At 42.0% G+C, this 26,966-nt stretch overlaps 1 protein-coding gene across 6 annotated transcripts in view; it reads left to right on the forward strand.

Annotated features, from left to right (window-relative positions):
- The window catches only part of ankhd1 (ankyrin repeat and KH domain containing 1), a 32,972-nt gene extending 6,134 nt beyond the window's left edge, over window positions 1-26,838 (forward strand). The window contains exons 3-39 of one of the 6 annotated variants that reach the window (XM_082557834.1): window positions 11,303-11,459; window positions 11,606-11,768; window positions 11,894-12,041; window positions 12,125-12,358; window positions 12,775-12,869; window positions 13,491-13,646; window positions 13,966-14,047; window positions 14,194-14,385; window positions 14,485-14,594; window positions 14,884-14,971; window positions 15,358-15,485; window positions 15,599-15,742; window positions 15,879-15,981; window positions 16,117-16,379; window positions 16,544-16,825; window positions 16,929-17,346; window positions 17,464-17,603; window positions 17,707-17,818; window positions 17,935-18,080; window positions 18,165-18,307; window positions 18,390-18,603; window positions 19,449-19,624; window positions 19,866-20,028; window positions 20,119-20,214; window positions 20,303-20,419; window positions 20,510-20,678; window positions 20,797-20,996; window positions 21,094-21,446; window positions 21,582-21,734; window positions 21,964-22,113; window positions 22,870-24,427; window positions 24,537-24,729; window positions 24,930-25,052; window positions 25,261-25,512; window positions 25,623-25,807; window positions 25,898-26,074; window positions 26,189-26,838. In XM_082557834.1, the coding sequence (XP_082413960.1) occupies window positions 11,303-11,459; window positions 11,606-11,768; window positions 11,894-12,041; window positions 12,125-12,358; window positions 12,775-12,869; window positions 13,491-13,646; window positions 13,966-14,047; window positions 14,194-14,385; window positions 14,485-14,594; window positions 14,884-14,971; window positions 15,358-15,485; window positions 15,599-15,742; window positions 15,879-15,981; window positions 16,117-16,379; window positions 16,544-16,825; window positions 16,929-17,346; window positions 17,464-17,603; window positions 17,707-17,818; window positions 17,935-18,080; window positions 18,165-18,307; window positions 18,390-18,603; window positions 19,449-19,624; window positions 19,866-20,028; window positions 20,119-20,214; window positions 20,303-20,419; window positions 20,510-20,678; window positions 20,797-20,996; window positions 21,094-21,446; window positions 21,582-21,734; window positions 21,964-22,113; window positions 22,870-24,427; window positions 24,537-24,729; window positions 24,930-25,052; window positions 25,261-25,512; window positions 25,623-25,807; window positions 25,898-26,074; window positions 26,189-26,248 (7,643 nt within the window). In that variant the 3' untranslated portion in view covers window positions 26,249-26,838. The remainder of the gene's footprint in view (window positions 1-11,302; window positions 11,460-11,605; window positions 11,769-11,893; window positions 12,042-12,124; window positions 12,359-12,774; window positions 12,870-13,490; window positions 13,647-13,965; window positions 14,048-14,193; window positions 14,386-14,484; window positions 14,595-14,883; window positions 14,972-15,357; window positions 15,486-15,598; window positions 15,743-15,878; window positions 15,982-16,116; window positions 16,380-16,543; window positions 16,826-16,928; window positions 17,347-17,463; window positions 17,604-17,706; window positions 17,819-17,934; window positions 18,081-18,164; window positions 18,308-18,389; window positions 18,604-19,448; window positions 19,625-19,865; window positions 20,029-20,118; window positions 20,215-20,302; window positions 20,420-20,509; window positions 20,679-20,796; window positions 20,997-21,093; window positions 21,447-21,581; window positions 21,735-21,963; window positions 22,114-22,869; window positions 24,428-24,536; window positions 24,730-24,929; window positions 25,053-25,260; window positions 25,513-25,622; window positions 25,808-25,897; window positions 26,075-26,188) is intronic. The other 5 variants (XM_082557835.1, XM_082557836.1, XM_082557837.1 and 2 more) reach the window with 5 other exon arrangements.
- Window positions 26,839-26,966: the final 128 nt, after the last annotated feature.

Raw genomic sequence — 26,966 nt, forward strand, 5'->3', positions numbered from 1 at the left:
GTGGCGTCGTGTGTCAGCTGGAGACAAAACACCACTGTCTGTATTGATATAGTTACAAATAAATGTTGTAATTTGATAATAGTTTTAGTATTGATTTAATATCTGAGTATCATTTTGACAACCGTAATCTTACCCCTAATTAATTTTTGGCCAAATATAACTTTATTTATACATACATACATACATACATACATACATACATACATACATACATACATACATACTTAAAAAAAAAAAAAGAAAAAAAAAAAAGGATTTTTTGTGGTTTGGTAAATTAGTGATTGCATATGAGAAATGGCTTCAAAAGTGTCCACAGTATAATGGTATGCAAGTTTGCCTTTTGGAGCTGTTAAAACGTTGTAGTAAATGTAAACAGTTAAAGAGTGAACTGGACATATGACTTCTGTTATCGTTCAGCAGTTAAAATATTACCCACTTTTCTAACGTTTAGCAAACTGTAAACCAAACCATAGCCTAAAAATGAGTTGAACCGAGCTGTTGATCAGGAGAATTTTACACCCCTCCTAAGTAAATTGAACTAGCTTTACTAGTTGTGACATAGTAATAATTTATGCTAAGCATACATGGTTGAGTCCTGCAGGGATGTCATATGCAAACATGAAATAAATGTTTGATCAGGTTAAATATCTTGCTGGCAAATTCGGATTATTTTAATGACTACATTAACAATTGTTTCTGTAGTTTTAATTAAATGTTCCTTGTTTTGTGTTATGTTTTATAGAGACTGTAAATGCTCAGACTTAATTACAAGAAATGCATGGTGTAAGACAAGTTGCACATGGATTATAAATGAAGGCTACTGTTACCAGTAGCCATACTTGTATGTACTTGCGTAATATCTCCCTTTCTCTTTACTTCTTAATGTAGATGTAGTGAAAAAATAAACAACAACAACAACCAAACAATTGTAACCTGAGAAAACAGAGTCGTAGTTAGGGAAGCAGGATGTTTACAGATGGGCACTACTGCAACCTTAGAGACCCTCTTGTCTTCAGCCCAAATGATATGTCCTCTATTTCCACACTTTGATTTTGCAGACTGTGGGGCAGATTCCTTGATATTCACTTCATTCATATAGTCCGTCTTAAATGAATAGAAGCACAATAGTGCTTTAATTCGAATTTGCAATGAACTGAACTGAGTTCATAGTGACACGTTTTCTGAAGTTTTCCTAAACCCAAGTAATGATTTCTACAACAATGTTGTTTCATGTTTGTAATGTTCAGTAGTTGTTGTTGTTGTTGTTGTTGTTTTTTTTTTCCCAGTCTTGGCACAACTCAAAGAAACATTTCTGTACTACATGTCATAAAATCCCCTAAATTCATAGCAGTTGTACATTGACAAACCTAACTGATAAATTGTCAAAGTAAGATATTTCTTTAGTTTCCAGTGAATGTTGAGTCATTTCAAATACTTTATATTTTTTAAATTTTATTTTGAATTTTTAATTACACAGAATTTTTATTCCTGCAAAGTTAAGTGTCAGTGGCATGCTATTGTTTGTTTTTCTATCAAATCAGCTCACTGACCTTTTGCAAGTTGATCTTAATGCTAGATGTAAAAAAAAAGAAAAGTGTTTTTGAAGCCCAACTCAACTTTCCCCAGCTTTTCTTCTTGCCTGCATAAAATTTAAAATTCACCCTTGTTTCTCACTGTTTGAGTCACATGATGTAAGAAATTGTTCAAATAATAACTACTGGGTGGCAGAATCTTTAACAGGGCAGCCAGTACAACAATTTGGTAACATAATTTGAAGAACTGCACAAGTAACATGCTAGGTAGCATCAGTTTGCTAGCAGTTTAAAGGTTTGCTCTTTTTAGAAAAGTAACGGCAGATGAAGAGGGACTGCAAGTGAAGTTTAAAAAACAAACAAACAAAAAACCCCACAACACTCACTTTTTCAGTAAAGAAAAATATTTTGCTATGTTTTTGATGTCACAGCAACAGGGTACTAGGTGAGGTAAAGATAACACATTACATGAACCTAACAGGTGTTGTTTTTTTTTTTTTCAAACAATCGAATAGTTTGTGCAACAAAATCTGGAAGTATAAGTTCACATGGTAATTGTTTCAAAGCTACACTTTGGTGTTGCAGTGGAAGTGAATGCTAAGGAGGCATGTGTCGGCTTTGTTTAGAAACGGAGGCAACAAAAGTGTCCGTACATATAACTGACTCTAAAGCCAGGAATAAAAGGTTTGATATTCCTGTTCTGTTTAATTCGGCTGTTATGGCATTAAAGTTTTTAATGTTATTTTGTTTATTATATATCTTATTATATATAAAAACTATTAATATCTACTTGCGCAGAAATATTTAATAACAATGATACCAGGTTACTGTGAAACTGCCAGACTCTTAAATAACCATTGTGCCTTTTAATAAAAATAAAAAATTATCATGCCACCCAATGATAATTGGGTGGCAATAAAACCTTATTAGCAAATGTTAAACTGAACATTAAGACACTAAAAGTGAGAACAGGTGAGTGGCAGGAATGTATTGTTACTGTTGGATGTAGGTCTTGACTCCAGTTTGTGGTTAATTCAAAGTCTGTTATTAATAAACAGAGGAAATCTGTAGAGGTAGCTGTTGTGAAATGCCTCCAAAATCCTAAAGCTTTGTTCTTGGCTTCTTCTATGCTATGTTAGCTCTTTTGCTAGCGCCCCATACACTGCTTCTGACCCGTGACATAGTAAACAGAGCATATAGCTGAACTTAATAAATCGTCCACATTTATTTACCTGCTGACACAGATACCTGATCCAGTTGTTTGACTCAGGATGGGATCAAGATCAGTTCATCCTGTGGCGTTGTAGTTATGTCACATCCGGAGTTCTCTGGAAAGGCTATGCAAAAAATGTGGATTATGTGGAAAACCATTTGGAACATGGGACGGGCTGCAATGTGTGAAGGTTACCTTGAGTTTGTTTACAGCGATGCCCAAGTTTGAAGTGCTTAGGCTGACTTCTGTTTAAGCAGCAAGATAATGAGCTGCTTTATTTGTTGTCTCTTATTTTGTTTTGTTTTTTGTTTTTTTTAAAGATGCAAATCTATTGACTGTAATTTTACAGTGTATTAAACTGAATGAGGCGCATTGTTAGACTAAGGCCTATCTGTTACATATGACGAAATAATGATGGATACCTTTATTTTGAATTTGATGTGAATTCAGTATAGCATAAGCTGGATCCAATGAGGAAAACGGATGCTCAAGCCTTGATTGAAGTGCTCTAATAAGCATTCAGCAGTCATGCACGCTTGCATGCACTGGCTGTGCTTGGCTTTGATAACCATCAGTACTGCTGCAAAAATGTAACTTGGGCTGTCTTATATGGGTAGGAAAAATTGTTCCTGTATCCTTCAGAGAGTCAAGGTAACACACTGTATGTTGAAAACTTGAACAAAGCTTGGTGTAAAAGTAACAAACATGATGTGCAGTAGAAATTGTGGCCTCTGAATGTGTGTGGTGACAGTGATTCATGCTACCAGCTCAGCCTTTTCCTTTAAGAAGATGGCCTTGTGGCCCCTTAATGTGGAAATGTCTGTGTCAGAAGTACCTTTAACCGCATGAAGCCACAGCCTCTGTAAAGTCATCACTGTAGTTGGGTCCAGAGTTTAAATAGGAGTTGCTAGTTATGAGTCAGGCTAGATTAAACGGGGTTTACTTACATCAGTTGTGGTTTTCTTGTACTGTGCCAGGACAAGATTGTCAACCCCTCCCAACCCCCCTACAGGCCTGCCCTCACACAGTGTTTAACAATCTGGGTCCCAAGTACACTTCACTTTTTCTCAGCATTTCAGTTCCCACCTCTTGCATTTCTTCTTTTATGCACACAGCCTAAAAGAAACACTGCTGCAAAGCACAAAGATGGCAACTAAGGAATGTATTTCAGGGCTAAAGTGGGGCATTTTCTTTTGGACTGCTGTTCTCTTATAGAACTTTTAGATTTAATAGAACTGATTTTACATTGAGGCAGCTGTTGTTGAGGAGGGTGTTGGTGCTCCAAGTTTGGGCTTGGTTACTACATGTATACCTTGAGTCAGCCCACTACACAGCAGGCACACTAGACAAATGAACTGGAATCAAGGGGTAAAATGTGCTCAGGCACATTATGAATTACCTTGCTGAGTGCACACTTGGTCTAAAATCAGAGGTAGGTTCTGCCTATCACAGTTAGTAGCCACAGGTCTAGAGGGTTGCGTCTATGCGTGCATGCACGCACGCTAGGGCTGGGCCATATTATACCGTTCACGGTAATACCGGTATAATGTTAGGCTACGATAGGAAAATGAAATATCGCGATAGAATATGAGTAAAACGCGCATGCGCAGTGCCTTTGTTTTCATACGCACATGGCCGATTGTTGAGTGAAACAGATGAACCAGAATTGGTTTGTAAAAATGGTGCAACTTCAGTGATGTGGAACTGGTTTGGTGTTTGTCCGTCAGATACACGACAAAGCACATTTTTTTGCAGAACATGCAAGCGGCCGTCGGACTAAGATGCCCTTAAATCTGGGAGTAATCTGGGTCCTAAACTCCGTATACTTCAGGTCAAACGAACACTGCAGCATCACTAAGAGTTAAAAACTGTCTAAATTCTTTCATCTTTAATAAAACGATCAGCATTGCTACTTTACCAGGTGTAACTATGAAGTTTAACTTCCAGGCATCCATGAAAACAAAATGTATTACATTTAACGGAGTTAGAAGCTAGCGGAAGTTAGCTCGCTAGTTTCGCTAGTTACCTAAGCATGATATTGCATGTTCGGACTGAGAGATTTCTGAAAAAAATCAAACGTACAGCTCTGCTATCACTTCCAACATAAATGAAGACAGGAAACTAAACAGCAGTGACGTTTGTAGGGTTACTGAAGTTGGGCTAGCTGGTATATAATTATGTGCTACGTGATCGCTAGCGACACAGCTATGTTAGCATAACATAAACAGTGAAGCTGGAGGACAAACACTAACACTTTTCCACTTATAAAAGTTAACGTTAAGGTTCCTCATGGTTAGAGACAAATGCAATCGCATGGCAGGATGCTGTAAACGGACCAATCTTCAGTCAGAAGAACAACTGAGATAATCCATCCACAATACGAGGTTAGTCATTAATATACTGCAACAACATGGGAATAGAGCAGCTGCCAGAGAATTCAACATTAATGAATCAATGGTACAGAAGTGGAAGAAGCAAGAAGAATGAGTTTAATAAAGTTTGATTTATCTGACTGCTTTGTTTTGCTTAATGTGCCTTATAATCCCGTGCACCTTATGGTCCGAAAAATACGTACTGCACACTGCAGTTTAATGTTGCAAAGCACCTCTTTTTAACTTCAGTGGATATTATACATGGTTATGCTCAGGATATGTCAGCCCATTTCTACTGGAAATGCCTTTTGGTTAAACGTTCAGCAAGGAATTTGCATTTGCACTGTTACATTTTTATAAAGCTTTAATGTACATAAAAACCAGCTTCTTGTTTAAGTGAAAATAAATGATAGGTTGTCTTTTTGCGCTAGTAATGTTGTGGAGTTGTATTTTGTCTCGTATCAATTATATCGTCAGTTATATCGTTATCGCAAATTTTCAAATATATATCGTGATAAATATTTTTGGCCATATCGCCCTGCTCTAACGCACGCACCAGGTATTGGGATAATAGCTAATATGCTGTGGGATTAATGTGATCTTTGACTGCTAAGTGGATTTGGACACAAGTCCAAATTTTTATTTTATTTTTTATTTTTTTGCCATTTTCCTAAAACTTTCAAAACTTCTAGATTAGCCCACAAAAGCTGATTTTATTTCTTTTGTTTATTTTCAATTTTTAACTTGAGGAGGTGATGATTTAGTAACGATGTTTAGTCATTGTAGCATCTACATAAGTGATTTAACATATCATTTAAAAACTTGATTAGGATTACAAGAAACTGTTAACCATCACAGTCTACACAGTGCTATTTCTGCCCTTTAGCCAGCATCACTAAAGGGGCAAATTTTTATTCTAGCAGACTGCCCAGATGTATACCACTTTATGCTTATCCCTGTTGCATGGGGGTGTCATTGAAAAATGATGTCATATCCTCTGGTGTCTGCCACTGTTTTTGTATCAGGTCAGCTGGTCGTGCACCCCTCAATTTTTGTAGCTTGGCATGTTGTATCTCTGTCGGTTGACAGACTCTGCCAAGATTCCCCCCCCCCCCCCCCCCCCAAAAAAAAAAAAAAAAAAATGTCTTTGCTTTTGGCTTTGACCTCTTCTCCTCCTACATTGGTGCTGTTCTGGTGGTGACACCTGTTGTTCAGGAGAATACTACAGCAGCTTCCTGTGCTTTCTGGCAAGTGTAAATAAATAAAAATAAATATAGGGAATGTAGAATGTTTCAGCAGTGTGGAGGGTACTCTGGTGCTGTGTGTCTGTGCAGAACAGTTTAGTTGTGTTTAGTTTTTCTAGTTTTCAGTTGTGGCACAGAGGGTTACTGGGAGAGGGTTTGGGGCAATGTTGTCAGTTAATATTGGCAACTTAAGCATTCGAAACTGTTCAATAAGCCACAATTTTTCAGACAGTTTTGAGATTTGCAGACAGTTGAGACAACAAAAACTGGCAATATTGGAATGGCGCGTTTTTGCTTGGCTGTGTTGGCAGCCAGGATTCTCAGTCTCTTTTCACATGCAGTATACATGTATAGAATATATCAACATCTGTGACTGTCCCATTCCTACAAAATGACGGATGATGATTGTTAAAAAGACCAGGTTGTTATGGAACTCTGGATCTACATAGATTAAAGCAGAAATTGTACTTTTATTTTGATACTCTGGGGTCCACCCAGGTCCCAGTGTCATAAACTTTGGCATGAGTAAGTTGCATGAGGGTCTATCTAAACGTCTATGTGCCTACCTGAGGTTTTTGTGATTACGGCAACTTGTTGAATTTACATTACAATGCAACGACTGCGCATGCGCCCCAGGCGGCAGACTTTGAAGAAGTATAACAGGAATGTTGGCTCTCCAGTTGTCTTTGTCTGCAAAACTGCATAATCCTCAAAAATCTTCTCCACCCCACACTGTGCCATCAAACACAGACCATGAATATTGGAACTACATGTATTGTGAATTATGCAAGTCCTAAGTAGGGCTGTGCGATATGACCAAAATCTCATATCCCGATATAAAACCTCTATCGTCCAATAACGATATAAATCACAAATATTATATTTTCTGTAAATTCTGTGAATCTCTGGTAGGTGAAGTGTTTCCAGCTGGGCGTCATGTACCTGGAGTCGAGTGTTTTAACCGATGCATGAAACTACACATTTTTAGACATAGGTTGTAACGGCCCCCGTTTTCTTTGTATTTATTACACGGCGTGCTGCAGGGAAAAGCCTGTTCTAACGTTTGAGTCTAAGGTTTGTTTTGGCTTTTCATCCGTCAATACTTTTTCACGTGATTCCATTTATTTTGAAAAGTGTCAACAGGATCTTGAGCTTTATTGTGAAAGGTTTATGGGGAAAATAAACAAGCGGACATGCGATGGTTTTACCGTCGTTGTTACTAATGACGACCCATAAAAACAGGCCCTTGTCCGTCCTTAGTGTGGTTATATTAAATACAAGAGAAAGAGAACTTAATATAGCCACTACAGTGACGATCAAAACGATGAAAATATATTGCCGTAAACAGTTTATTTTGCGACACCACAAAACAAACCATAGCGTAAAATGAAACGATAGACGTTTTTATATCGTCATCCGATATATATTGTTATATCGAACAGCCCTAGTCCTAAGTGTCAGTATTTTTTATCAAAAATTGACTTGCACATCTACTATTTCATGAGTGGTGGCAGTGGTTGAGCTTAGCAAATGAAAGTGAAGTGACCACGTAGGAATGCACCAATTTTTTTTTATTTTTTATTTTTATTTTTTTAAATCCATTGTAGAGGGGGAAAAGTCAGTTGGTGAATGGTGAAAGTTGTCTAGTGGACAAAAGGTTACAATAAATATTATACATGATACACATATCACATAAGAATCATTTAAAACTGTTTATCAAATTCTTTTATAATAAAGTTAGATTTTAAATTAAATTATTCCTTAGAACTAAATGTGTGTAGACCTTTTTTTTTCCAGAGCGCTCCTGTTGGAAAGTCTCAGGATTGCAGCAGCACTTTTGGGATCACCAGTTTATCAAAACATAATTGTTTCTAGCAATTATCCCGTTGTGTACTTTTTAAGAGTTGAAACCCTTTCATTTTCTGTCTGGGGTTTCCTTGTTGCTCTGTGTGGGGAAAATTATATCAAAAGAGCTTGCTTTCATGATGCTGTTGCAAATACAAAGCCTAGTTTATTACACTTACATCCTCAGATTCAGTTCCTGCCCCTTTGTCATGTCTTGGCAGTTACTTGATCCTTTTTTCCCCCTCCTACACGAGAGCCACCATGATTTTGCACTCAAGCATTATACTGAAAAACTGGTTTTAATAGATTAGTGGCTGCTCTTATTCCACATTACCCAGACACCAGAGACTTTACTGGTACTGCAAATGAAAGTTCATGAAATAACGAATGACATGCAATTAAATGTTCATTTGAAGTAAGTTGACTTAAAGTTTGCGTACCTAAACACACAAAGAAATAAGTGGTCTAAACTAGAGTGTCTGCTTAGTTTAACAACATTAAGATGAGCTCATGCTCATCCCATTCTGAGATTTTTAAGATCTCTGGCTCTCACTAGCTAGTTTAATTCTACATTAAGACCTCTTAAATGAGGGGAAGGGCGGGTTGCTCACATGTAATTAATGGCCACAAAATATTACACTAAGTTATTAGCCAGCGCTTACCAGCAGTATTATTGGTTGGTTTTTACCTAGAAGGCAACTCATTTTCTCTGAAATGGTACTAATGGTTTCGTCTGACGTATTGTTAGGATAGCTTACATTTTGATCTAGTTGTTCATTTCATTGCACGTAAATGCTTCAAGAATGATTCCTGTTAGACTGGTGTCGGTGCCAGTTATGTTTTCAGTAGGCATTTGGTGTATATACACTTGTCCTGATAAATTTTATTTTAGTTTAACACGATAAAAGATAGATGGTGTTGTACGTGTAAACATGGCAGCGTTGTAGGTGGAGCTGAGCAGGAACAAGTGCTTATGTGTAAACACAGTGAAGGTCTTTTAAATTGATGTTGTGACTGAAATTCTTGACTCATTCACTACTTCCTGCTCTGTTTAGTAGTTATATGTAGAGGATTATACACAGGAGAGGGGATTTGGTGACTGCTGATATCTAACCTATTTATTCCTGTTTAGTGAATGAAGTGCTTGTGTTCTCTGAGGAAAAACACGATAAAGTAAAACATTAATGATCAACTTCCTTGACCTCTTTGCTTGTGCATATGAGACTGTTGTGAAATCTTTGTCTGAGAGCGGTGCTAAGTTTAGCCCGAGTCAGTGGTGAGAAAACACAACCTTAAGGACTGAAGCTGTCTTGTGCCTGGTTAATGGATGGGTTGAAGTTGAGGCCGAAAGGTTTAAAGCCAACTTTATTTATTTTTTTCCCTTTTTTTTTTTTCTTTCTTTCTAAAATGCACACTGTTACTCCTCTCACAAGTGGTTTGCTGGTTTGGAAATGTTCATTGTTTTCCTTTGAGAGATCTTCCTCTGTAGGTCATTAGCAAAAGCAGTTGTTTTCATTTTGCTGCTGCTTGCCTTTCACTCTGGTCATTGACTTTTCTTCTTTTTCATGACAAAATAGACACACAGACTTTTTTTTTCCTGTCATATTGCATTGTTTTCTTCAGTTCTTCTCTTGCTTGCTGGCCACTGTTCCTAACACATCATTTTCTCTCATGGTCACTGCTTTTTACCCATCTATAATTCACACAGGATGAGACAGTTTTCTCTTCGAACATTAACAGCTTGAATCTACATTGGTTCGTATACACTACTGATCAAAAGTTTGGAACGAATCTGAACGTGCTAAAATATTTAAATAAGCATGAAAAGAAGAGAAAGGATCTTATTTTCATGTTCATTATTTAACCTTGAAGTATTGAAGCACATCAATTCTGAGATCGGTCCATCTGTCAGTCAAGGCAGAGGAAATGTGTCTAGGAAAGTGTGAGATTTGAACAAGAAAAGTTTTATTTCCAAACTACTTGTTTTAATAAAACACCAGTTTGCTGGTATTGTTATAATGAAATCACCACCAAAGTAATGCTAATTGTCAGTCCTATTGTAGGACGCTAGACTGTAACATACAGGAAGTGCACATTAATATTAAACTAATTTAACTTGAAGTCATTTTCAAGAAGCTTGTCTTTACGGCAAAATTATATTCAGTAAATATCAGAATTTCTCAGCAGTGTTACATTGCAGTTCATTTAATGACTTAAGGAAAACTGCAAAATTTTGACTCCAAACCTTTGAGCCTTGGTGTATACAACAGCTTCATTTCACTGGTATTATTGTTCTGAACTACTGAAGTACTGTGCAAACGTCTCAAGTCATTTCTTTTTATTTTGTTTCCAATGAGCCAAAGTGTCGTGTCATTTTTAAAAAAATTTTTTTTAAATATATTTTATTTTTAAATAATCTTGAGCAATAGGTCTCCAGGCTTTCTAAATGGCTCCGTTTGACATTGGCCAGTACTTGTACCTGATTGTTTTACAGAGGATTTGTTTTCCTCCAAAGAAGAGATTTGAATGTCCTTCAAGAACTATTAATGAAGACTACTTACGGAAAGCCTGACTAAGGGTTCCGGCTGTGTTGGGGGAAAAAATGGCAAATACTGACTTAAAAACTCGTTAGATTTGTACAAAACTATTTGTTATGTTTGTACATCTCAATAAATCGCTGCACCTTTTTCCCGTTTTCCTAGCCCAACATAAAGAAATGAAGACTGACTTGAGACTTTTGCACAGCACAGTAGATACTCCCAATATTCCCCTTTTATTGTGTACCTTACTATTTGATAAAGAAATTGCGACTCTTAGGTGGTTTATTGAAAAAAGATATATTAAGCCACATTAACAAATGCTTGTGTTTTCTGTGTGATTTTTTTTTTTTTTTTTTTTTTTTTTTTTTCCCTATTCATTTTTAAATTTTTATTTTATTTTTTTCTTTATTGATTTTTTTCCCTCTTTGTGTTTGCTGCTACTAACCCTGGATTGGATTTGCTGGACTGGACTTGCTTCTTCATCTGGTCTGGTGTGGTTGTGCTCCCCTGTGGTTTGCATTGCCCTATGCACCTCTGCCCTTTTGGTGTTCGGCAGGCATCGGTAAACTGTCCACTGCCGATGGTAAAGCTTTTGCAGACCCCGAGGTGCTACGGCGACTGACGTCATCTGTGAGTTGTGCCCTGGACGAGGCCGCAGCCGCCCTCACCCGGATGAGAGCTGAAAACACACTCAATGCCGGCCAAGCAGACAAGTATGTATCTCGCTCACACCATCAACTCACTGCTTCATAAACAATACCTATGAGCATGCGTGTGTGTCTCTTTGCTGCCTGGAAGTAATTGTGTTGTTGTGAGGGGTGCGTGTGTTCACCTGCCACAGTGGCAGTAATTGTAGCAGTCTGGTTATTTTCAGCCGTAGTTTAGCAGAGGCGTGTTCGGATGGGGATGTCAACGCCGTGCGCAAATTGCTGGATGAGGGCCGGAGCGTCAATGAGCACACGGAGGAAGGGGAGAGCTTGCTGTGTCTCGCCTGCTCGGCTGGCTATTATGAACTTGCACAGGTATGGAAGAGGTTAGATTGGTGTCCAGATTAAGTTCCTGCTAAATACTTAAGGGGCTGTATTCCTTTGACAAGCCTATGAATATATATTTACGTTTTTTTTCTTCTTCTGTTTTCTATTCTTAGGTTTTGTTGGCTATGCATGCCAATGTGGAGGACAGGGGCATCAAGGGGGATATAACACCACTCATGGCTGCTGCCAGTGGAGGTTATGTGGACATTGTCAAACTACTACTTGTCCATGGGGCAGATGTCAATGCCCAGTCCTCTACTGGTAAGACTACTTTAACTTCTCTATTTATAAACCATTTAATGTGACTTCAAAACACACGGTATAATCTCACTTTTGTCTTTCAGGCAACACAGCTTTGACGTATGCATGTGCCGGTGGCTTCGTGGATGTGGTGAAGGTGCTGCTCAAAGAGGGTGCTAACATTGAGGACCACAACGAGAACGGACACACACCTCTCATGGAGGCGGCCAGTGCTGGCCACGTAGAAGTGGCCAGGGTACTATTGGAGTATGGCGCTGGCATCAACACACACTCCAATGAGTTCAAGGAGAGTGCTCTCACACTTGCATGCTACAAAGGTCAGTACTTAAGTATGGAACTTGTATCCCTAGGTTAGTTTTTATGTTGAGGGTTTATTTTTAGAAAGGAATAAATGCGCATTGTCCTTTTACTTTTTTTTAGTTGTTATGCAATTTAGCGCCCTCGTTACAAAGACTTGGGCTAATACTGTTGTAAAATAAAGCTCTTACATAAGTTCTGTTAGCTATCCTAACAGTCAGCTACTCTTTAAAATTCAGCTGGTTATTTTATTTTTCATTTTAATGAAATGTTTTTTAAAAAAAGTCTACATCTTAAGATCAGTAAAATTGGCGTACTTGCAGTCGACTCTGAACTGATCTAACTTGTTACTTTCCCCCAGTGGCAGGCTACTCCCATAACCTTGTCCAAAGGCCTGTAAAAGATTAATTACATTGATTTTGTTTGTCCTCTGCAGGTCACTTGGATATGGTGCGTTTTCTCTTGGAGGCCGGAGCAGACCAGGAACACAAAACGGATGAGATGCATACGGCACTGATGGAGGCCTGCATGGTAAGCATCTGACCTAAAACCTCACTTCACATTTCACACCTCAAACCACTTGTTATGACTTTGTATTTGTAACTATAAACAGACAGTACATACGTTGAAGTAATCGGCATGGTCAAGAATGAATTGCTTTATATATCTTAGACTCCCTTTTGTGTCTCAGTACAGCTCAAACAAAATAAACTTTAATATTAAATTTGAAAAAAAATAACATCAGAAACATAACAGCGGGTCTTATTCAGTGTCCAAACCCAACAGAGTTCTGCTAATGGTTGGGTACTCGCATGGTTAAGTGGGAGAAAAGTGGACTGAAAGAAGATTTTAATAATTTACACCATCTCCCCTGTGCTAATTGGTTTTTATCTTGTTTGCAGATCAGTCGTGCTAAATAATTGTGGAAGGGGTGTGCAGTTTTCTGTAAACATTAATTGTGCTATTGTCGATGGAAATGTACAGCAATGTTTTTAGATGCCTCTTTCATCAGTCTGCTAAAATGTCACTACTTTCTCGTTTTAAACACTTTTTCAAATTGATGGTTTAAATTCATGTAGCTTGACTAGAAATTGATACGTGTATTTATTCAGGTGCTTATCTCTATATTCTCTGTGTGTCTCGCTGTCCCAGGATGGCCATGTGGAGGTGGCACGGCTGCTGTTGGACAGCGGCGCGCAAGTCAACATGCCAGCTGATTCCTTTGAGTCGCCCCTTACCCTGGCAGCTTGTGGAGGACATGTGGAGCTGGCAGCCTTGCTTATAGAGAGAGGAGCCAACTTGGAGGAGGTATGCAAAGATACACTAAAACAAAATGGAAAAAAATTGTATAGCTGTAGATACATTTGCTGTGAAGATATACTATAAATGCTCCAAACCAAAAAGTGTCGGTCCTTTTTAAACAAAAGTGTTTGCTTCCAAAATTGGAAAACGGCTAATTTTTCACTGTTATCTAAAATGTAAATGACAACATTGATGTAACTGGCTAAATGCAGTTGGATGACAATTTCTATCCACATAAACACAAGTCAGGGTTGTGTCCGTGTAACCTGCGAGTCATTTTCACCCTTATGTTTTCTGATCTGATGATGCTTCTGTTTGTGTCCAGGTTAATGATGAGGGCTACACTCCCCTGATGGAGGCAGCCAGAGAAGGCCATGAGGAGATGGTAGCACTGCTGCTGGCTCAAGGTAGCAGCATTTGTTCTTGCATCTCTGAAACACCATAAAAAAAACAAAAACAACTAACAATTTTGACATGATCACAGTCTGTTATCATTATGTTTTCCCATTTTAGTAGCTGAATATAACAAAACTGGTCTTGCTCTGTCGTCTAGGTGCTAACATCAATGCCCAGACAGAGGAAACCCAGGAGACCGCTTTGACCCTAGCATGTTGTGGAGGCTTTTTAGAAGTGGCTGACTTCCTCATTAAGGCAGGGGCAGACATTGAGCTGGGCTGCTCTACCCCGCTAATGGAAGCTGCACAAGAAGGCCATCTGGAATTGGTGAAGTACCTACTGGCTGCAGGTGGGCAAGGAAGAAGATGCAGCAATGGTAGAAAGAAAAGACACATCAAAAATGTCTTAGACTCTTGAGCTCACACTCCTGTAACTTTTTCTCGTTCAGGAGCAAACGTTCATGCCACGACGGCAACTGGCGATACAGCACTGACGTATGCGTGTGAGAACGGACACACTGATGTGGCAGACGTGCTACTGCAGGCTGGAGCCAATTTGGTACGCCGTACTCTTAAATCCTCTTAGTCACTTATGATTTGCCCTGCTTTAAAAAAAAAAAAGTATTTACATTGGTTCAAGTGACAGCGGGGCAAGAAAAGATGTGTAAAAGTTTTTTGTGTGTAAATGTATATTGATTGAACTGAGCATCTTCTATTGTGTGAAGCAAGACCTTGACCTTGTAGAACCTGCACCTACAGCAGCAGTTTTCAAGATGAATACAGATTATAGCCATTTTGTTTAACTTCTGTGTTGAACTCAACAAATCCACTTCATCTTTTTCCTTTAGGAGCATGAGTCTGAAGGGGGACGGACGCCCTTAATGAAGGCAGCGAGGGCAGGGCATCTCTGTACAGTGCAGTTTCTTATCAGCAAAGGTGCGTAACTGAGTAGCTCTTGGATTTAAATACAGGTATTTGAGGGGGGAAAAATGCATATCTAACCTGTAGAGTCAGAGAATTGCCTCTCTTGAAAGGGGAAGTAGATCGTTTATATGGGAGGGTTTTGTTTTGTTTGTTTTTTTCTGCACATCTGTCACTTAATTTATTCACTTCAATTAATCATAGTTTATTTCATTGCATGAAGGTATGAGAAGTTTAAAATTTCACCTGAAAATTGTTTTTTCCACCATTACGCTTAAAGTGGAAGACCAGCAATTGTTATTGTGTCCAGGTTAATGATGAACCACATTATTGAATATCTGGCTGTAGATATGCATTATCATTACTCTTATAATATATACATTTGTCTTTGTCTGTGTTAGGTGCTAATGTGAACAGAGCCACTGCCAATAATGATCACACGGTGGTTTCTCTGGCCTGTGCTGGAGGACATTTGGCTGTGGTGGAGCTGCTGCTGGCGCATGGGGCGGATCCTACTCACAGACTCAAAGTAATGCACCCAGTCTGGATTAACACCAGCTGCTTTAATAACGATTATGCTCATTTGCATGTGTTTAATGATAATGCTGATAGAGAAAAACATGCCATGTTTTTTCTTTGTAGGATGGCTCAACCATGTTGATCGAAGCTGCTAAGGGTGGCCACACCAATGTGGTTTCCTACCTGTTGGATTACCCCAACAACATCCTGTCTGTCCCAGCCCCGGACCTCTCCCAACTCACTCCCCCATCGCAAGATGCCTCTCAGGTATATGCAGCAACATGATAACCCCCCCCCCCCTTTTTTTTATTTTATTTTCTTTTTTAACTAACATTTTTGCAAGCATGGCTGTTTTCTTTCTTTTTTCCATTGCTTTAACACAACATATCCTCTGTCATAACAGGTTCCTCGTGTCCCATTCCAAGCTCTCGCCATGGTAGTGCCCCCTCAGGAGCCAGACAGAACCCCATCAAACATCGCTACGCCCCCTCCCGTCTCTAGTAAAGGTAAACTGTCCTAGGTACCCGCTCGGTATACTTAAAAGGTTCTACTTACAAAGTGCACACTTCACTGAGCTGTAGATATATTTATTTTGCCATTTTTAAATCTCAACATCTTTGATGTGTTTTGTTCAAATTCAGGCGTGTCCAAACAGAGACAAGCAGCCCTTCAGCCCGGTGTCCCCAGCTCTGTTGGCCGGGGACCTGAAGCAGAGCCTCTGCCACCCTTCCACTTGTGCCAGCCCCTAGAGTGCATTGTGGAGGAGACGGAGGGAAAGCTGAATGAACTGGGCCAGAGAATTAGCGCTATTGAGAAAGCCCAGCTAGAGTCGCTAGAACTCATTCAGGGGGAGCCGCTCACCAAAGACAAGATTGAGGAGCTGAAGAAGAGCCGAGAGGAGCAGGTATAATCCATCATCCACTTAAGATCTGGTCTCATTTTGATCTTAAGTTAGCTTACAAGTTAAAGGCTACCTAATTGACCCTTCAGTGCTCCCCCCCCCCCCCCCCCCCGTATGCATAGCAACATATCACAAGTTAGTCAAACAAGGATGTGACTCTTCCTTAGGTTCAGAAGAAAAAGAAAATCTTGAAGGAGCTGCAGAAGGTGGAGCGTCAGCTGCAGCTGAAAACACAGCAACAGTTCACCAAAGAGTACATGGAGGCAAAGGGCTTAGAGCAGCAGGAGGCTGGACAGAGCCAGGGTCCGGGCCCGGGGCCTGGATGTGCATCGTCTGTTCCAGTGCCTCTTCTCACCACACCGGGTGCACAAGTACACAGTGGCTCTGACAAGGACGAGGAGACAAGCAAAGATGGGGAACAGGAAGAGCCGGAGGATGACGTCGAAGAGGTGAATTTTTTTTGTATTTGTTTTCTTTGTTTGAATAATGTTTGTTCCCTAGCACTGTCCTAACAGATCCGAGAGACTTAATATGCTCTCTGTATTCTTTCAGGAAGAGGAAGATGATGATGATGAAGAGGGCTCAGAGGAAGAACCAGATGGAGAAGAGGATGATTACCCCAAGCTTCCTCAGGTGGACACAATCATGGGTCACAGGGATGGGTCGCAGTCACGACAGCAGCCGCCTCTTCCCCCTTCGCCACAGACCCAGCCCCAGCCGCCTCCTCCCCCTCTTCAGGCAGCCTTCGTTCCTATCCAACCTCTGCCAGACTACAACCCTGCAGACTACCCAGGAAGTACCAGTCCAGAGCTGCAGAGGGTACTAGTAGGGCAGCAGATGTTGGGGCAGCAGCAGGGTCAGCAGCTGGCTGGGTTAAGCCCAGGAATGATACCTCAACAGGCTCCAGATGGGCTCTTGGTAGCTACACCTGCACAGACGCTCACAGACACACTGGACGACATCATGGCAGGCAAGTACTCAGAAGTTTAACTGTTGGGTGTGAGATGCGAGACTGTGCTCTACAAAGTTTTGTTTTTCCTTTTTTTTGGAGGTGGTGCTTACATTTGTTTTTGTTTCTTTCTTGCAGCTGTGAGCAGCCGCGTGCCCATGCTGAACACTACATCTTCACCCACACCCCTTTCCCAGCCGCCCACACAGACGCCCGCAAACATCGCTTCTCCCCCTTCAGTCCTACCCCTTTACCCCTCTGTTGACATAGACGCACATGTAAGCCAGTTTGACATGACAGTATACATATTGTGATAATCCAAGTTAATACATTTATGTAAAAAGTAATATGCCCTGTTAAGAGAGAGTGTTTTCTTCACAGACGGAGAGTAATCATGATACGGCCCTGACGCTGGCGTGTGCAGGAGGACACGAGGAGCTTGTGTCTGTCCTGATTTCACGGGGAGCCAACATTGAGCACCGGGATAAAAAAGGTATCTTAGAAAGATGATTAGTCTTCTGATAGTATGGCAGTCTGGAGGGTTAGAGTTTAATTTTAATTCAAAATAGTTTCATTTAACAAAGGACTCATTATTTCTGTTCTCTACAGGCTTTACGCCGCTGATCCTGGCTGCCACTGCTGGCCATGTAGGCGTGGTTGAGGTACTCCTGGACAAAGGGGGTGATATTGAGGCTCAATCAGAGAGAACCAAAGACACACCCCTCTCCCTGGCCTGCTCTGGGGGACGCCAGGAGGTATAAAACTGTTTCAGTTTACTCTCACAGTCATGACATTCCTATACTCCTGCCGCTAACACCATTATCATCCATGTTGGTAAGGTTGTTGAGTTGCTGCTGCTGCGGGGAGCCAATAAGGAACACCGCAATGTCTCAGACTACACGCCTCTCAGCCTGGCTGCCTCTGGGGGTTATGTCAACATCATCAAAATACTCCTCAATGCTGGTGCCGAGATTAACTCCAGGTGAGCAACAACTGATACCATACATGTAGCATTTTCTCTGTTTTACGCTTCTTTTCTAAAGACTCTATTTCACTCTTTTCAGGACTGGCAGTAAGCTGGGAATCTCTCCTTTGATGCTGGCAGCTATGAACGGTCATGTGCCAGCAGTGAAGCTGTTGCTGGATATGGGTTCAGACATCAATGCCCAGATTGAGACCAACAGAAACACAGCTCTGACCCTAGCCTGCTTTCAGGGGCGGGCTGAGGTCGTCAGTCTGCTGCTAGATCGCAAGGCCAACGTAGAGCATCGTGCTAAGGTGAAGACTCGTGATCACATATAGCAGGACTCTGCTGCCACATTCAGAAAGTCAAATATCTCAGGGAGGTTTCTGAGTCGAGTGCACTGTGAAGTATCTGCAGGGACACCTTAATAAGAGCTGGTTGAATTAGCTTAATAATAAGAGAAGTTATTTAGTGCTTCCTTCATTGCCTTCTTTAGCAAAATGAACATGGTTTAAGAATGGAAATGAGACAACAAAAGAAATCATCTATATATATTTTACTTCAATTACAGATGATCTAAAGGCAGAGTTGAGGAACTAGGAGTAGATGGAACAAAAATCAACCATCACAAGCATTTCACCATTTATGTTTAAAATCTGAGCAATGAAGTGACATTTTTCTTTGTATGTAAAATGGATTAAACAATCCAATAAGAATAGACTGATTAAACTATTTGGGATGAGTTTTTGGTCCCATTTCAGGACCTGAGTTTCATCATAGCAGACTCAGTCCCGGCACCAGTACACGTTTCTTTTGTTAAATCCTTAAATTCTTCTTTTCCTTATCCTATGATGTTTGTAAAATAGTAAAAAATAATTACAAAAGAAGGTGGGAAGTAATTTTTTGGGACTGGTTGACCCACCAATTATCTTCACCATGGTTGAGCTAGGATTTACTTATTATACTTATATCCATCCTTTTACAGAGCTTGACATAATGGTGTGTGCTGACTACACAACCTGTTTATTATACAACCTTAAGCCCCCTAACTTCTCCCACTGACTCCGTGTCATGTATGAATTATTGGACGATACAAACACTATTTTTATCCTTTCGGGTTACCCTCTTGGCCTTCTTAATAACTGATCGGTTTAAACAGACTGGTCTTACCCCGCTGATGGAGGCAGCATCAGGAGGTTATGCAGAGGTGGGCCGAGTGCTGCTGGACAAAGGCGCCGATGTCAACGCTCCCCCTGTTCCTTCATCCAGAGATACTGCTCTCACCATTGCTGCCGACAAGGGCCACTACAAGTTCTGTGAGCTGCTCATCAACAGGTGAGGACTGTTTTGAGTTAAATCTCACTGTGATTCATCATTTAAGGGAATTGGGTTGAATGCAAGTTTATTTCTTAGTGAAGCAGATGTTTTAAGCCACGCTCTTTCTGTTTTTTTTTTTTCTTTCTTGTTTTTGCTTTTAAAAACCAGATGCTTGCCATAAATTGTGTTCTGTCTTCTAACCTCATTAGCAAGGTGGCTTTCATTAACTGATGAAGGCAACAATTCTGTCTTATTTCAGAGGTGCGCATATTGACGTACGAAACAAGAAAGGGAACACTCCCCTCTGGCTGGCAGCGAATGGTGGTCATTTTGACGTGGTCCAGCTCCTGGTGCACGCCAGTGCTGATGTAGATGCTGCTGACAACCGAAAGATCACCCCGCTCATGGCTGCTTTTCGTAAGGTGCGCAGTTGAAGAAGACCTAAGAACGTTGCTTTGTTCTGCTGCACTTTAGGACGACTGCAGTTACTAATTCTTTACTTAAAATTTCAGGGTCACGTGAAGGTGGTGCAGTATCTTGTGAAGGAGGTCAACCAGTTCCCGTCAGATATTGAGTGCATGAGATATATCGCCACCATTGCTGACAAGGTAGGTATTGTTTGCATTTCAGTCAGTAGTCACCTACAGAACCTTTAGAGGAATATGCAGAGCTAAAACTCCAAATGTGACCCTGCAGGAGCTGCTGAAGAAGTGTCACCAGTGCATGGAGACCATTGTCAAAGCTAAAGACCAGCAGGCTGCCGAGGCCAACAAGAACGCTACCATTCTCCTCAAGGAGTTAGACTTGGAGAAGGTAATTTCAGTCACATGTGATAGTGTTTTAGGAGGTAAAAGCATTTTGAATAAAAGGCATAGATAAAAAGAGATTTTATGACTCTTGCAGTCTCGAGAGGAGAGCAAGAAGCAGGCTCTGGCTGCCAAGCGTGAGAAGAGGAAGGAGAAACGCAAGAAGAAGAAGGAGGAGCAGAAGAGGAAACAGGAGGAAGAGGAGGGGCAGAAAACCAAGGAGGAGACATTTGAGATGCAGGAGCAGAAGGAGGATTCTGCTGAAGGTATTGTTTCATTGAAACTTTTAACTCAAAAGTATTTTCATGACTTGGATACATTTTAACTAGAATCTTGTGGCCCGATTCTTCCTAATGCCTGAATTTTACCCTTCGCCTTCCTCAGAAGCAGAGGTTCCAATTGAACCTCCGAGTGCAACTACCACCACCACCATTGGTATATCTGCCACCTCCACCACTTTCACTACAGCTTTTAGTAAGAAGCGAGCGAGTGTGGCCACTACCCCAAGCACCAATCGGAAGAACAAAAAGAACAAGACCAAGGATTCGGTGCCCAATGAACCCATCATATTGCAAGATCCGCAGGTGAGCACTACTCTTTTTAATCTGCCCTGTTTTCATCTCCAGCTTATCCTAAAGATTGAAGAGGGGGAAATGACCAAATGTATGCATTTCTTAACAGGTTGCACTAGCACAGCACAAAGCTGACAAGAACAAGATCCACGGCGAGCCACGGGGTGGGGGTGGGGGAGTGGCAGGCGGCAACAGTGATTCTGACCCCTTGGATAGCACCGACTGTGCCAGTGAGAGCAGCAGCAGTGGGAGCAAGAGTCAGGAACTCAACTACCTCCCTGACCTCACCTCCTCCGGCACCTCCTCCTCCTCTTCCTCGTCGTCCTCTTCTTCCTCTGCCCCCTCCTCAGGAGCAGTCCAGGCCCTCCTGTCCGGCCCAGAGAAGAGACACAGTTCCCAGACGCAGAGTGACGGCAAAGTGGAAAACAAAGTCACAGTCTCCATCTCAAAACCAACGCAAAAGTGAGTCTCTGATCGAGCGGGCACGTTTGTTGTTTGACATGTACTTTTGTGTGTAACTTTGGATCTTTAGACATAACAACTACTACTTTGTTGCGTCCTATCATGTCTGTAAGCAAACAGTCTGTCTGGTTCCAGAGCTGCAGATGCAAGCGACTCCACCACCAACTCCCTGCCCTCCCCGTTCAAGACCATGGCTCTTCCTGTCACCTCACCCAACAGTAAGCTCAGCCTCACGAGTCCAAAGAGAGGCCAGAAAAGAGAAGAAGGTTGGAAGGAAGTCGTCAGAAGGTCAGTTTATGAGTTTGACTCGACGTGTGCAAATTATCAATAGCAATACTTACTTTTTTGTTCTCCCCATTGTCAAATTTTACTTTTTTCTTTTATTATATTATTATGTATACATCTTAAGGCAAGGCATTGCTTGCACACAAAGCCAATGATTGCATGTTTTTTGATTGAATTAAGAGACAGCTATAGTACAAACATTAATATCATCATTTCACGTGTTCTTTTGAAGATCAAAGAAGCTTTCTGTACCAGCGTCCGTTGTGTCTCGGATCATGGGTCGAGGAGGCTGCAACATAACAGCCATCCAAGATGTGACAGGAGCTCACATTGACGTGGACAAGCAGAAGGACAAGAATGGAGAGAGGATGATCACTATAAGGTAAAAGCAGCACCCTCTGCTGGACTACAAAGCCATTACAGCTAAATTATATCAGATGGACTGGTATATGAAGCCTTTTTATTTTTTTATTTATTTTTTTTTGGGGGGGGCATGACAAAATACAGATCTGACATTTAATGTGCGAAATATGCAGATTTTCTTTTGCTAGTATTTTCCTCAAGATACTCCCAGTTCACAAAGCGGAGGTGGAAGAGTGAGATATCATATAAGGAGTCTTTGCAAGACATTGCGTTTTTTCAGAATAAAGGCAAGAAGCATATTTTGGGATTGAACGTATGCAAAGCTTGCCTGTATACCTCTACATAGCCTGCAAAACAGCTTTGCCTCTATTGCTACATATGAACATCCATGCTATTTTGAAAGTATGGGTCAGCCTCTTTAATAGGTTTACTGCTCTTTATTCACATCATGGATGCTTAAGGCTGAAATGAAAATGAGTGATTAAAATGACTTACGAAATTGCGGCGAGCTATACTATATTCAGTGTGTAGAGGGAAAATAATCACATCTAGAAACTTTACTTCCTCTTTGGTGTAGTTTTGCAGCTTAATGTTGTGTATTGAGCTTTTCTGGGTTTGGTGTTTTGTATGAGGTGCAGAACCTAGAGCTACAGTTGGTGGGCAGTTATTTGGCAAAATAATAAATGACATATTTTTAAAACCCTTTTCTTTGCCAAATTTTTTTTTTTTTTAAGGACATATTTTTGAATAAGCATATTCTGGTGTTTGGTTTCAGAGGAGGCACGGAGTCTACAAGGCATGCAGTCCAGCTGATCAATGCTCTGATCCAGGACCCGGCCAAAGAGCTTGAGGATCTGATTCCCCGGATTCACATCAGAGCACCGGGCTCGAAAACGACCTCAGCTTCCTTCCCCAGTACCACGGGGGCCACCAGTGGTTCAACCACTGGGCCAAAGGCTCTAAGCTCATTGCCCACGTCAACAGGCGTCTCGTTCCAGCCTCCCTCATCCTCGTCTTCATCCTCTTCTCAGGCTGGGGGAAAGATCGGGAAAGGGCTGTCGTCAAACGTCAGGCAGCCTTTCCCAGTGTCCCTGTCCCTGGCATACACCCACCCTCAGCTGGCGCTCCTGGCTGCTCAGACCATGCACCAGATCAGGCACCCTCGTCTACCCATGGCGCAGTTTGGTGGCACCTTCTCTCCTGCTGCTAGCACCTGGGGACCTTTCCCCGTGCGCCCTGTGAGTCCCGGCAGTGCTAACAGCTCCCCCAAACACAGCGGAGGATCCAGTAACACAGGACCACAGGCCAGACCCAACTCAAATCACAGTGAACACAGCAGCACCGCAAGCTCAGGAGTCCCAGTCACGACCACCAATACCGCCACCACCAGTGCTCCCAACACATCCGCTGCTATAGCTACACCTCTTACGCCTAACCCTACTCCATATAATCCCCAACAGAGTGTCGCTACGCCTTCCTCTGTCAGAAAACAGCTCTTTGCACCAGACCCCAAGCCTGCCGGTGTCACACCCGTTTCTGTTTCGTTGCCTTCCAGTGGCAGTAGTACAGTACGAGGCACCGGCTCTCCTGCACATCACAGTTCCACTACAACTACGGCAAATGCTCCTCAGCAGCCAGTGGGACCCATTTCACAGCTCCCCATCCAGCCAGTTAAAACAGAGCCCAGTGCTGCTCCCCCTGCTGGAAAAGACAAGTCGTCTCTGCCCGTAGAGAGCCAGCCCGCTGCTGTCAGCGAGAGCGGCAACTCTGTGAGTTTCACGGCCCCTGCCATGTCCTTAGCTCCAAAGCCAGAACCCCGCCAGCAGTTACCTCCCCCTCCCTCCTCTGTACCATCCACAGATGTTCCACAGCCTCACCTCAACCCACAGCCCAGTTCTCACCTACCCACAGCACCTGCTGCTGTTTTCTCGCACAACGTCGTGCACCCCAACAACACAGTACCCCACTTCTCAGCACCTGCGCCCAGAGTCTCCCATCGTATGCAGCCACCAGGGCCTTATTATTCCCTTTCTGAGCAGCAGCAGCAAACACAGCAGCAACAACAGTCTGTATTTGTACCCTTCAGCACTCACCAAGAAGTCCCAAAACAAACCCAAAACCCAACTTCCCAGCCAACAAGTTTGCCTCCACAAGCTCAGACCCAAGCTCAAGCCCAGATCCCAGGCTCCCTTCAGGTCTCTGGTAATCTTGGAATGATGAACGGTTCTCAAATGCAGCATGTCGCCAGTGCAGGCAAGCCTCAGCAGATGCACGCCAACCTCGGTCATACAGGTCTCTTCAGTTTCAGCAGCATCTTTGATAACAGCAACCAGGTAGGCGTAAATAAATCTTCACAACTACAACTTTACTTGACCGTGCATTTACTTTGGTAAGGGCACCATTCAGCTGGATTGTGATAGTAATCAGTTGTGCTTGCCTTAGCAGGTGGGAAACAATCCAGTGTGGGGTGCATGCCATTTGCCTACTCGATCACCCCCAGAGCAGTCTTTCTCGGCTCAGCAAGCGTACATGAGCATGGGCCAGATGGAGAATATGATGCCCCCACCTCCTCCAGACAGCTCAAAAGCCCCTGGCTACCGTTCCACCACCCAGAGGATGGTCAACAGCCCCATCGGTATGGCTGCATTTTTGTTTAATTCCAGTTCTTTGGGTTTAATAATCAAAATAATTATCAGAATAATTTCAGGAGAAATAAAGAAGGTGGTGATTACAGTACACATGCAACCGGGTGTGGTGAATCTATGTTGACATGTAAGGTCTTATTTATATTTAGTACTGTAAAGCTGACAGTCTCCTTCTATTGTCTGTCCTTAGCGTTGCCTAACTTTGCCACCGGGATCTCTGGCAGTGCTGTTTTTCTACCTGGTCATACAGCTGGCACACCCTCATTCAGCAGACAGCACTTTTCCCCCCACCCATGGAGTGCATCCACATCAGGTACCAGGCTCACAGACCGCTTCTCTTTAATTCTTTTACATTTTAGGCCTTAAATGTACCCCTGACCCCTTTTATAATCCCTTTAACATTAATTTAATATTAGAGAGTTTAATAGCATTTTTCCATGCTTGTTTAAAAACAAAAACAAATCAGTCTCTTAAAAATTATTTGGAAGTGCTCTAACCTAGGCTTTGTCTTTTCCCACCAGGTGAATCTCCTGTCCCACCTCCCTCCACGGTGTCCTCCTCTGCCCTTTCCACCTCAGCGGTTGCTTCACCTCCTCAGCCTAAGCCAGGCAGCTCCTCGCAACAGGACCGGAAGGTTCCCCCACCCATCGGCACAGAGCGGTTGGCCAGGATCAGACAGACGGGGTCTGTAAACCCACCTCTGCTCACAACCAGCTACACGGCATCAGTTGGACAGGGAGGCATTTGGTCATTCGGGGTTGGCAGTGGTTCAGGTAAGAGCAAATTGGGCCCGTGTGATAGTTGAACACAGCCATATACAGAAATGGGTTCTCAGTAACTTTGGCGTCCAGCGATAAAACCGCCTTGTGTTGTTTTGGTACAGAGGCCATGTCTGGTTGGTCCCAGCCCTTGATGAACAGCCACATGATGCACCCGCAGATGCACGCGGAGCAATCGGCCTTCTCTCAGCACCAGCCCATGGAGCAGGACGACACGGGCATCGCAAACCCTGCTAACAACTACCACCAGCCGCAGCATTTGCCCAACAGTTACATGGATTTCCCAAAGGTAACTCAGAGTAACAGCTCTGACGGACTTTCAATGCCCATTTGTCTGTGTACTTGTGTTTTAACGGCTATCTGTGTCCATTTTGTCCAGGGGATGCCAATGTCTATGTATGGAGGAACCATGCTGCCCCCTCATCCTACCATGGCAGAAGGCCCAGGGGGGCCGATGTACAATGGTTTGCACGCTGGTCACGCTGGTGACCCTGCATGGAGCCCCATCATTAAAGTGGTCCCAAACAATGCAGATAACTCTGACCCACAACAGCAGGTAAAGTTGGCCTTTATTAAAATCAGACTTGCGACACTTGTGCAGATTTATGCCGTTTTATAAGGAGCAGCATTTGACTAATAACCCCCCTGACCTTTCTCCTCTCTCCTTCAGGTGTGGACCGGTACCTGGGCACCTCATGTGGGCAATGTGCACCTGAACCATGTCAATTAGACGGCATCCTACAGCAATCAAACACACACAGCATGACCCACAGTGCAAACATGTAATACCAACTGACCGACACGACCGAATAAGACGACGAAAAAATTAACGCGTAAACTTTTAAACTTTAGTAGAGACCTGAAATGCAGAGTAAAGGTTGAAGAATTGGAAGTTCTCTTTGACGCCATTCTTTGATGTGCCTATCTAACGAGGAAAGAGGAAATTGGGCCAGAGCTGTTATCAGTGTCCCAATGATGCAAACACACACACGCGCGCGATCACCTGTTCAACAGGATCCATTCTCTGCGTAGTTTAGCGATTTTTGACTTTAAACCCGCGTACACCGTTCTTGGGCTGCGGGGTGGGGTGGGGGGGGGCTCAACATGAAGTAGCTATTTAAACTTGGCCCAGAACTAGATGATGATTACCTGAAGAGCGAAATCAGAACCTTTTAGAGTGGTAAATACATGTATAATTGTTTACATACTAAAAAGGGTTAAAATGAGAGTAAATTTCATGTCGTATAGTGGCTCTACTTTATGTAGCCTGTATTAATGTGAAATATTTACCTTAATATTCAATAAAAAGATTGAAAAATATTTGTGCTGAAGCTTTTTTGTTTATCTTTGTTGATGCATATGACTCCTGAGTCTTCAGTTAAGTTTTGTTTTTTTTTGTTTTTTTTTATCCACTAGATTTTGATTTTTTTATTCCTCTTTGGGCTCAA

Source organism: Aulonocara stuartgranti, assembly GCF_965226115.1.
Source record: "Aulonocara stuartgranti genome assembly, chromosome: 2".
NCBI lineage: Eukaryota > Metazoa > Chordata > Actinopteri > Cichliformes > Cichlidae > Aulonocara > Aulonocara stuartgranti.